The sequence below is a fragment of the Conger conger genome, chromosome 1, assembly GCF_963514075.1.
Source record: "Conger conger chromosome 1, fConCon1.1, whole genome shotgun sequence".
Lineage (NCBI taxonomy): Eukaryota > Metazoa > Chordata > Actinopteri > Anguilliformes > Congridae > Conger > Conger conger.
This window is the reverse complement of record NC_083760.1, coordinates 11,526,122-11,538,346: the sequence shown is the minus strand read 5'-3', so window position 1 is coordinate 11,538,346 and position 12,225 is coordinate 11,526,122. Positions and strand designations below refer to the sequence as shown.

General features: G+C 47.4%; 1 protein-coding gene across 7 annotated transcripts in view; it reads left to right on the top strand.

Moving 5' to 3' along the window:
• Positions 1–12,225, top strand: part of trim9 (tripartite motif containing 9) — a 42,561-nt gene that overhangs the window by 23,725 nt on the left and 6,611 nt on the right. For 4 of the 7 annotated variants that reach the window (XM_061259788.1, XM_061259775.1, XM_061259767.1 and 1 more), the window contains 4 exons: positions 5,431–5,541; positions 6,434–6,587; positions 7,831–7,988; positions 11,386–11,524. In XM_061259788.1, coding sequence (XP_061115772.1) covers positions 5,431–5,541; positions 6,434–6,587; positions 7,831–7,988; positions 11,386–11,524 — 562 coding nt within the window. The remainder of the gene's footprint in view (positions 1–5,430; positions 5,542–6,433; positions 6,588–7,830; positions 7,989–11,385; positions 11,525–12,225) is intronic. The other 3 variants (XM_061259796.1, XM_061259781.1, XM_061259758.1) reach the window with 1 other exon arrangement.

Genomic DNA, 12,225 nt, shown 5'->3' with positions numbered 1-12,225 from the left:
AACCGAACGCTTCAATGTCATAAAAAAACACCTCTCATCCTGCCTGTGGATGACAGAGTCAGAACCACGGGTGTGTACAAAAACAGCTATGAGTGTTTATTAAGCGCTCGGTACGGAGAAGTGACGGTACGTACAGTATGTGTTGTACGCCGGGGGTTTGGCAGTTCTTCAGTCCTTTTGATAAAAGCAGCATATGGCGTTGCTGTTTTTCTCTGTGCTTAAGACTCATTAGTGTGCCTTATCGAAAGAGAGCGCGGATTCCTGATTGCTTTTCATTCTGCTCTCCATCCACTGTGGGTAGCACAGCCTGGAGGTGCGAGGCATGCGGAAAATAATTATTATCCCCCTGGCAACCTCAACCCCCCCCCCCCCCCTTCTGCTGCCCTAGGCCCCGCCCCTCACGTCTGCCTCTTGCTGTGATTCGTTGCCCGGGACAACCAGCCGAACAGCCTACTGTATATCCGTGGCTTATTGACAGATGAGAATGAAAGATTTAGCATCACTGGTCATCTTCTGATTACGATTAGTACGATTGCTAGAGCCACTGTTGGGGTTTCTGTGTGTGTGAGTGTGTGTGTGTCTGCATGTGTATGTGTGTGTGTGTGAGTCTGTGTGTCTGTGTGTGTGTGTGTGGTTCTGTTTAATGACTAGGTGGCAGGAAGTAGGGCCTGTGGCGGTATTGTTTAGACAGGAAGCGGTGACAGTAGCGGTTTTGCTTAGCGAGTAAACCATGACTCTGGCGGTTTGGTTTTGTGCGGAGGTGGTCTTTGTGAGCGGAGGTGGCTGTGGGTGTTTAATTGGTGTTTAATTGCTGTGGAGGTCACAGCTATGAAGGCTTTTGTGTAGCGAGGCGGTGGATATGGTGAAGCACTTGGTCTCTGGGAATAGACGTGGCTGTTTGGCGAGAAGGTGGTTGTTTGTAAGGACTCGGTTTTCCTGCTCACAGCTCTGTGATCTAATTATCACGGTTCTTCAGTCCAGCAACGGAATCATGATTATCTCTGTGCTCCCTTCTCTTTCATTCTCTGTGGACTCATCATCGCAACTGATTCGCCTTTCTATTTTTGGCAATCTCTCTCTCTCTCTCTTTCTCTCGCTCTAGCTTTCTCTCTATATATATATTTATCTCTCTTGCTTTTGCTGTCTCTGGCTCTCACTCTCTCTCTGTCTCTCACTTCCCTTCTATTTGTACTCCATGTTGTCTGTCCTGCTCAAAGCCTCTTCATCCTGCCTCTCTCATCCTCTGCTGATGGCAGAAATGCAATCCCTGCACCCACCAGCAGGGGAGCCCTTTGAGTGATGCGGTACTAAAAAGGTTTTGACTTCAATCGTTTGTAGTTTCGGGGTCATTAGTCCGACAGGAGAAGGGAACGGGGTTCAAACAGCGCCTAGCCGGTGTTGTTAGCAACAGAAACAATGGAACGCAGCCTTTTGCCAACACAAAGTGCCAGCACAGAGCAACGAGCTAGGCAGAAATCCAGCTGCCCACAGTGCCTTATTCTGGGAAAAGGCAGAAAATCCTTCTCTTCCCTCTCTCCTCCCTGCTCCTCTCTACAGTAATATGGCTCTTTCTATCACTCTCTTACTCTCCCTCTCTCTCCGTCTTTACCTCTTTACCTTCTTTCTGTTTCAATCTCTTTCTGCCAATCCCTCTCTTATTTTATTGCTCTCCCTTTTCGCCTCTTTTGCTCTCTCCCTCCTTTTAAGGATTTCACTTTCTATCCCTCCTGTTAGAGTCTACCCGTCCTTACTCCCTCTGTATCACTCTGAGGGCACATCTTTATTGCTCTCTCCATCACTATCCATCTCTCTCTCCCTCTTCATCACCCCACTTTATCCCCCTCTCTCTCCCTCTTTATCACCCCCCTTTATCCATCTCTCTCCCCCTCTTTATCTCCCCCCGTATCCCCTCTCTCTCCTTCTTCATCACCCCCTGTATCCCTCTCTCTCCCTCTTTATCACCCCCTTATCCCACTGTCTCTTTCTCTCTTTATCCCTCTTTATCCCCCTCTCTTTCTCTCTCTGTCTCCTGCTGTATTTATCTCTCTTTCACTCTCCCTCTTTTTACCTCTGTCTTTCCCCCTCTCACTCTCCTCCACTGTCTCCCTCCCTCTCTATCTCTCCCTCTCTCTCCCTTTTTCTCTCTCTGTTTCTTGCTGAATTTATCTCTCTCACTCACTCTCCCTCTTTATACCTCTTTCTCCCCCCTCTCTCCCTCTATATCTCCCTCTCTTTCTCTCCCTCTTTATCACCCCCTTTATCCCCCTCTCTCTGTCTCTCTATCCCTCTTTATCCCCCATTCTCTCTATCTCTCTTTCACTCTCCCCCCCTCTCTCCCTCTCTCTGCCCTCCCTCTCTCTGTCTCTCACTCTCTCCCTCTCTCTCTCTCCCTCTATCTCTGCCCCCCTCTCTCCCTCTCCCTCTCTCTGCCCCCCTCTCTCTCTCCCTCTCTCTCTCTCTCTGCCCCCTCCCTCTCCCTCTCTCTGCCCCCATCTCTCTCTCTCTCTCTCTCTCTCCCTCTCTCTCTCTCTCTCTGCCCCCTCTCTCCCTCTCTCCCTCTCCCTCTCTCTGCCCCCTCTCTCTCTCTCTCTCTCCCCCCTCTCTCTCTCTGTCTCTCCCCCTCTCTCTCCCTCTCTCTGCCCCCTCTCTCTCTCTCTCTCTCCCCTCTCTCTCTCTCTCTCTGAGGGCAGTGTGGCGGTGCTGGCGTCTTGGCCCTGGTGCAGCAGGCTGTGCTGTAAACAGTGGCTGTCAGGCAGGCGGTGATGCTCTGGCTGGACCCGGCCCAAACCGCCAAGGAGCCCCACAGCTGCCTGGAACGGGCAGTACCGCAGTGCCACGATGGCACGCACACACACACACACACACACCACTCTCTCTGCCTCATCCCCCCTTCTCTCCTTCCGCACTCACTCTCCCTCGCTCCATCTTTCCTCTCCCCCTCTCTGACTCCCGTTCCTCCCTCCCTCCGATCTCTCCCTCCCCACCTCGGATCACTCCGCACACTGCGGTCGCTCTGTTAGTCTTGATCATTAACGAGTCGTTAATAACAGCCTGCCGGAGGAAGGGGGCTCTTCGCGGCTCGAGAGACAGATCATCACCGTTCCCCTCTGAGGAGAAGGACCACACTCCTGAACCCCTGCCAGGTTCTGGATCCAGCTGCCCGGGAATATGCCCAGATACAGATATAGATATCAAAACGTACAAGCACCGTTTTTATATCAACTTTCCCTGCCTGCGCATTGTCCTGCGATCGCTTCCGCTGAATTGTAAAACCTTGTTGGAATGAATTTCTGCCTGCGAGCCCTTTTTAAGGAGTAGATTAATGTTCTCGCCGCATTCGGTTGATATCAGCTTGATTCGGGGACCTGGTTATTACATTTTCTTTTTGTACATTTTTTTCCTTCTCTCTCTCTTACCTCTTGCCGGGTTGAGATTTCAGACCAAATGAGGGGGATGCTGAAAAAAGCTCCTTTTACAGTTGAGGATGGTGGTTTTGGGACGGTAAAGGATTGCTGGCTGGTGAATGAGCCCTGGGGGGGGGGGGGGGGGGGGGGTTTGGGGGGGGGGCGTTTATGTGGCACCCAGATCAGTGTCCTGGACCACCGCCAGGCCACTGCAGGGGTGAGGCGAACCATCGCTGACACTGCACCACGGAGCGGTCCGGGGACACGGAGGTGGAGTGAACTCAAACTCCCCCGAAGGGCAGCAGGCTCAGCTGCTCTCTGTAAAGCCCCTTTGTGATGGTTCTCTGTGGAAAAAAAGAGCAATAGGAGATTAATTTAACGGAATTTAATTTAATTGTATTGAGTTCAAACAGGGCTAGTTCAACAAAAGGACCTCTCGGCCCGCTGGTCCGAGTCAAAATGTCTGCCATTTTGTGTGCCAAAATGTGTGCCAGGAAGTGCAGCAAGGCGATGCTCGTCTGTGCTGTAAAATACTGAGAACAGTTGAATGATTAGTACTGATCAGCAGCTGCTGCTGTGGGCTGGTTGTAGTCATGGTGATGATGTTAAGATTCTAGAAATTCAGGCGACACAAGTTTGTGGTCTTAATCTCAAGGACCATATATTCTACTATGCTGAAACATTCAATAAAAATGAAAAGCATATATTTTCACCACAACATGCTATCATGTCGAAAAATTGACAGAAATGGCCTGCATTGCGGGTTGCAGGAGCCTGCAAGTCGACTGACTGTGTTGAGGTCTCACACCTGCTGTGTGATTTATGACTTCAGGTTCAAGCAGACAAAGAAGTGTGTCCATGTGTGGAGTCAGCTGGAACTACTTCAGGTTGGCTCGATCTATCCGGGTGGAGCAGAATGGGGTGGAGTAGGGAAAGTAGGATGGAGCAGAAAGGATGGGGCAGGAAGGATGGGGCAGGATGGAGCAGTGGCTGGACGGGGCCTCCAGTTGCGGTTAGACCCTCCCTCCGTTCCCCCGGTTACACACAGCTTAACCCTCGGAGTTGATACACCGAAGGCTCCTCTTAATAGTCTCTCTGTTGCCTAGCAACCTCCCGGTTTCCGCACTTCCATTTACAGTACGCATCTAAAAACCGTCCAATGCTGCAACCAGATCTGCCAGGAGATGCCAGCTGCACTTGGACCGTGGTTGCGGAGGAATCACTGGGAGCCTTTAGCCAAAGAATGGGATGAAAGAGAGAACGAGAGGAAGTGAGGGATAATGAGGGAGAGAGGGAATGAGTGATAAAGAGGGAGAGAGGAAGTGAGAGATAAAGAGGGGGAGAGAGATGGATTGAGGGAGAGATGAGCTGAAAAGATGTGCACTCAGAGTGACAGAGGGAGCTGGGCAGGTACACTGACCCCTTACAGGAAGGATAGAAAGTGATAAAAATTAAAAGAAGGAGAGAGCGAAAATAGAACCTCTCCCTCTGACGTTTCCTTCGTTCTTGTCCCCCGCCCGATGACACACGTTGTACGTTGTTGCGTTGAAAGTCGCTCTGGATAGCACCGTCTGCTAAATAAAGGCAATGATGGTTAACGTCAGCTGTGACGTAAACTAGGCCGCTAGCCTAGTTTTTTAGCGGTTGGAGTGTACAGCTCCCAATATGCTGCAAAATGACTTCACTACAGTAGGTTCTGCGATCTCCTACGTGGCATTCATCGACAGCAAATGCCGCTGCTCCACATTTTCGGAATGGCATCATGGAAATTTAGCTGACTATTTCTGTTTGTCCAGTAAAAGTTTAGCTACTACCAATGCCAGTCCCAATGAAATCAGAGGTGGCAACGGTGTGTGGGAGAGGAGGACAACATGTTAACTGTTGGCTCGTTTTCTCTCTCTCTTCCCCAGAGGTGCTTAAGCTCATGAATAGGATGAAAGCGTAACCTCTCTCTCTCTCTCTCTCTCTCTCTCTCTAACGGTTATTTCCTCTCCTTCCTCCCCCTGTCTCTCCGTCTCTCTCCCAGGTTGTGCGGGACCAGATCGCCCACTGCACGGTGAAGCTGCGTCAGACCACGGGGCTGATGGAGTACTGCCTGGAGGTCATCAAGGAGAACGACCCCAGTGGCTTCCTGCAGGTGAGTGCTGGAGACCCACCCCGTACACCCGTAACTCTGCCTACGCACCTCATGGAACCGGCCAACTGTACCCCTCCTGAGAATAAAACACATAGGGCCAGTGTAATCTAGGACCTGGCGTAATATGTGTCTGTGAAACTGGCCCATACTGTACGTAAATATACTTACGGTAATGGCTTTTAAAGTAGAGGTCTTATTAACTAACTGACTTGTGAATATCAGTGTTTTTGGGTCACTAGTCTGTATATCAGCCTGCAAAGGGACAGTAGATGGAAATGAGCCATTTGGCTAACTCTGACACTTTTTACATCACAGAACAGTGATGTCGATCAATGAGTATTGTCATTGTCAAATGAAAAAAATATAAATAGTTTGGCAGGAAAAGGGAACTGGGTTCAAATAGCACCTAGCGAGTGTTTCTAGCAATGGACACAATGGAAATCAGTTCAAGTTTTGCCAACATAAAGTGCCAAAGAAATAGCAATGAGGCCGCAAGGCGAAAAACCAACTGGCAACTGTTGTTTCTTATTCTGGGAAAAGCCAGGGCACTGTTCTGCAAAGCAGGATCACAGATTTAGCCAGATAACTGCACTGAGTAAAACCCAGAACAGCTCTTTTTTTTACTTCAGTCCATCCGGGACATGGACTGAGGTAAAAAGAGCTGTTCCTGGTTTTACTCAGTGCAGCTATCCAACTAACTCGGTAATCCTGCTTTGTGGAACAGGCCCCAGGAGGGGAAAGAGTGGTTTGGATGCCGCCATGGTCTCCCTCTCTCCCTCTCATTCCTCTCTGCTGAATACTGTCTCAGTAATGTCTTTACCTGGTATTGGCCGAGTTGACGGGGTAATCCTTTTGAAAGGAATCGTGGGTGAATTCGGTCTCCCCCCCGCAGATTTCGGACGCCCTGATCCGGAGAGTTCATATGACGGAGAGCCAGTGGGGCAAGGGCACCCTGACCCCCCGGATGACCAGCGACTTCGACCTGACCCTGGACAGCGGACCACTTCTACAGACCATCCACCAGCTCGACTTCGTCCAGATGAAAGGTAGGGAGGAGGGTGTTCAGCGCAGGAGCCAAAATGGCACCCTTGAGCATCACCTGTCTGTACATTACGTTACATTACATTTAGCAGACACTTTTATCCAAAGGGATGTGCAATAAGTGCATACCGAAGGTCATTCAAACAATTACAGAACAGATCGGGTTAGATACAATTCACGTAAAGTATCAGTTTATAGCCATCAGCATTTACTGGGCATGAACATTCACCCTGAGTGAAACTCATTCAGCTCAATTACAGCCATGATAAAGTATTTAATTGGTCTAGGAATTGCTGCCTTAATCCAAAACACAGCCCTGCTTGTTTGTCTGTTGTATTTATATGCCCCTGTGTGTGTTTTACACGACTGTGTATGTGTTATATTTATACATCTACAGTATGTGTGCTGTATTTATTTGCCTTTGTGTATATTTATATAACTAAATTGTCTGTATGTTATATTTATATGTCTGTATGTTGTGTATGTTATATTCATATGTCAATATGTATGTTGTATTTATTTGCCTCTGTGTGGACTTATATGACTAAATTGTCTGTGTATATTATATTTATATCTGTGTGTTGTTTTTACTTCCCAGTGTGTACATTATATTCATATGTCTATATGTCTGTATGTTGTATTTATTTGGCTGTGTGTATGTTGCATGCAAATGTCTATGTGTGTTGTGCTTATTTGGCTGTGTGTGTTGTAGTTGGCTATGCGTATGTTATGTTATATTCATATGTCTATGTGTGTGATGTATTTATTTGGCTTTGTGTTGTATTTATTTGGCTGTGTGTGTTGTATTTATTTGACCATGTGTGTTCTATTTATTTGTTTGTGTGTGATGTATTAATTTGCCTGTGTGTGTTGTATTTGACTGTGTGTGTTGTATGTATTTGGCTGTGAGTATTGTATTTGGCTGTGGGTGTTGTATTGACCATGTGTGTTGTATGTATTTGGCTCTGTGTTGTATTTACTTGGCTGTATGTGTTGTATTTGGCTGTATGTGTTGTAAGTATTTGGCTGTATGTGTTGTATTTGGCCGTGTGGGTTGTATGTATTCGGCCGTGTGTGTTGTATGTGGCCCTGTGTGTTGTATGTATTTGGCCGTGTGTGTTGTATGTGGCCATGTGTGTTGTATGTATTTGGCCGTGTGTGTTGTATATGGCCGTGTGTGTTGCATGTATTTGGCCCTGTGTGTTGTATGTATTTGGCCGTGTGTATGTGTGTGTGACTTAGTCTCAGTTCCCTCCACAGTCCCAGCAGCGCCCATGCTGCAGCTGGAGGAGTGCTGCACCCAGAACAACAGCGCCACCCTGTCCTGGAAGCAGCCGCCCCTCTCCACCATCGCTGTGGACGGCTACATCCTGGAGCTGGACGACGGGAACGGGGGACAGTTTAGGGTGGGTGTCCCAGGAGAGGGAGGATGCTTCTCAAGACTATTTTAGGCATTTCACCTGAATTACCTACATTAAGCTTAATTGGATTTTTAAGCATCTCTAACCCCTACTCTGAAGGACAGGCATTGTTGATGGTGTATTCCCCAATTTTTCCACAATAAAAGTGTGACCCAAATCACAAGCAAATACTTTCACCAAATATTACAATGTATAACTCTCCCCAAAAGACATTAAGACAGAATTTAGCTTAGAGAATCAGTAGCATTGCAAAAGAATGCTATACTCCAAATAATTTCAAACAGCCCACAGCTGTTTAATTGGTTAGGACCTGCTTAGGCAACAGGGTCTATGGTGTCTGGAAGTCCCTTGTGAAAAGGCGGACATTTTGATTCTTTAGCTTGAGCTACAGTTATAGGAGGTATATCTACAGCACAAACCTGCTGGCATACACGTTCACTTTCCCCAAAACTCTTTTATATCGGAAAGGGTAACTGGGACATATTGCCAAAACGTAAAACACACATTCCCTAAAACATACAACCATTATTATACGGTGAAATAACGTGTGAATAATAAGGAAACCATTCATTATTTTTGTCATAAATCTTGAAAATATACAAAATATATTCATTAATCCTCTCCTTTACGCTTGAAAAAAAAAAAGGCAACAAAAAGATTAATGGGCGAAGGAAGTGAGTGGTTCAGCTCGGCTGCAGGGAAACTCACACAGAGGCAGAGCGGAGCTACGAGACAATGGGCCTCGGTAATGAGCCACGCAGCACAGCTGGAGATGCTGCCGCGTATCAGAGAGGGCTATCGGCCTCGGAAGCAGGGACCGGGGATAGACTGACACCCTCTTTGGTTCAGGGGCGTACTTCGCACCGGTCTCCCGCATGTGGAAGATCCATTGATCCGCAGATCAAAGCCAACAGCAGGCATTCAGCGGTGTAATCTGTCCTCCTTCGATTTCAGGTCCTCACAAAGCAGGCCTCGCGTTCATTGTAACTGCAGGCCCACCCCTTGAACAGAAACCCCCCCCCAGCCTGCAACCGTCCGTTCCTCACTTAAACAATGGCCCTCCGTACAATGGGCAGGATATAGCTGGCACCATAATGTCCAAAATACTAGTGAAGCATGATCCCTCAAAGTGGGATTTTGTGAGAAAAAACACTCACCTTTGAAAAGGCATGTAAAATGTCTGGCCTGCATTTGCCTGCTGCCACTCTCAGACACCTGAGCTTCAATCCCTCCCTTCCCCCCCATGCAGCCAAGCACAAAATGTTCTTACAACATTACTGGAAGGTTTTGGCAACGTTATAACATTGCAGCTACGTTGTGAGAATGTTTTGTGCCCCCCTCTTTTATCCCCCAGGTCCCTCTCCCCCAGGTACATGTACAGGCCATAATGCACATAAGCTCATCAATTCAGGATCAACAGCAGATGCTCAAAAAAGGTTTCATTGGTTTTTAATTAGCTCAAGGCCCTGCCAAACTACTGTGCAGCTTGCATCGTTTTGCTCTTGGCTGCCACTGCCTGTGATGTACACAAACACACACAGACTCACACACACACACTCACACACACACACACACTCAGATACTGGCTCTCACATCGTTTGTCCCTGTTAAGAGAGAAAAGTTTTCTATGTCCGGTGTAATCGCTGAAGCAGGCTTGAAAACGCCGCAGAGAACACACAGGGAACATGCTGAGAGAACACACTGAGGCTCTATTTATAGTCCGTTTGTGTGGGCTGCCTGTTCCTTCTACCTCCACATTTCTGTGCCCATGAAATGCACAGAAGAGTGCCATTAACTAATCATAGGACATAGATAATTCAGTATTTTCAATATCTGGCCCTATTTTCAACTCACCCGTGACGCTGTCAATCGATAAGAGATCCATGGGTTTTTATGGAGCTCCTGCTTGTGAGCCAAGCGTTATAATGGAAGTGAACGGGGGCGACCTTCATTTAACCTTCACGTTTAAATTCCCAAACCGTTTAAACGTACTCCGCAGTGTAGATTCGGCCAACAGAATCACGATTTTGAGACGTTATTTCATAATGCTGAAGTCAAATTACCGCTACATCTGTTATTGCATAATTCTCTGTAGTTGCTATGTGTAGCAGAGTGATACATTCATTATTTGACATTATGAAATAAAGGCTCAAAATTGCAATTATGGACTGCTGTGGGATCCTGTTTGCTGAAGGTCCACTGTGTCCACTGGAGTATGTTAAAGTGGCTTTGGAGCTGCATGAACTTACATTATTCATACACACTCAATGTCTGGTATGACACAGAGCCTGGACTGAAGCTCTCCATCAGTTGACACCATCTTGGGCGAGTCGATGGATTCCATTACGCATTACATTATTGGCATTTGGCAGACGCTCTTATCCAGAGCGATGTACAGTTGATTAGACTAAGCAGGAGACAATCCTCCCCTGGAGCAATGCAGGATTAAGGGCCTTGCTCAAGGGCCCAACGACTATGCGGATCTTACTGTGGCTACACCGGGATTAGAGCCACCGACCTTGCAAGTCCCTGTCATTTACCTTAACCACTACGCTACAGGCCAACCCTTATGCATTGTTAAGTGTTGATTGACAGAGTCCTCTCTGAGCGTGGCTGGGTTTGGCATGTGTATCTCTTTAAAGAGCTTTAAGGGCTATCCGAGAATGCAGGTACTCAGAGGCAATGTGTGGGAGTGCTTTCAGCGGATCCTCTTATTAATGGCTTTTTGAGATCTAGTGGTACAATGAAGGTAGTGCACTTAGCTTTGGGGGGAGCCCTTTTGTGTGAATTTGGGACGCCTCTGTTTCTAGGTCTGCTTAGTCACAGCCAGTCCTCCACGGGGCTTAAAAATATCCTTCTAGTTCTATCCGTTCTGTGCCCTTGTGCCGTGTGTCCCACCTAGCACCTAACCCATTTAAGAGGAGGTTTTTTTGGAATGTTTTTAAAAGTCCATGATCACATTCTAGAACACAAGTAGTGATTGTTACATCAGCATTATAATGTTCAGTTAAGAACATTCTAATCACATGTTTGTCATCTTACACCTTAAACGGCTAATATCTAGTTTTATCCAGAGAACCTGTAATGTAAAAAGTACAGTAGGAGATAGGGTACAGTAGATAAACGCTGATAACAGATAACAGATAAGCTACTGCTAATACAATGTATAGAACATTCTGTATCTTATTTTTGGAGACAGTATATGTAAATTACTATATGCACATTTGAGTGCAAACTGCATGAAAGGTGCTGTCTAAATAAAGTGTATTATTATAAAAACCTGTTACTGGACGATAATAATCTTACCTGAGATAAGACAGAGACCTTATGCGATCCCATGAATAATGTATGTGTTGTGAGCTGACGTGCCCGTCTCTGACAGGAGGTGTACGTGGGGAAGGAGACCATCTGCACTGTGGACGGGCTGCACTTCAACAGCACCTACATGAGCCGTGTCAAGGCCTTCAACGGCAGCGGAGTGAGCCAGTACAGCAAAACCCTGGTGATGCAGACCTCTGAGAGTAAGCAGCTGTTTACCCGTCTCTGCACCGACTCCCCTGCACACACACGCACGCATACAGACACACACACAAATACAGTACACACACACACACACACACGCATACACACACACGCACGCATACAGACACACACACGCATACAGTACACACACACGCACGCATACAGACACACACACACGCATACAGTACACACACACGCACGCATACAGACACACACACACGCATACAGTACACACACACGCACGCATACAGACACACACACACGCATACAGTACACACACACGCACGCATACAGACACACACACACGCATACAGTACACACACACGCACGCATACAGACACACACACACGCATACAGTACACACACACACACGCATACAGACACACACACACGCATACAGTGCACACACACGCACGCATACAGACACACACACGCATACAGTACACACACACGCACGCATACAGACACACACACACGCATACAGTACACACACACGCACGCATACAGACACACACGCATACAGTACACACACACGCACGCATACAGACACACACACACGCATACAGTACACACACACGCACGCATACAGACACACACACACGCATACAGTACACACACACCTACACACACATACACACACACACTTACAGTACACACACAAACACATACAATACACACACACACATACATATACAGTACA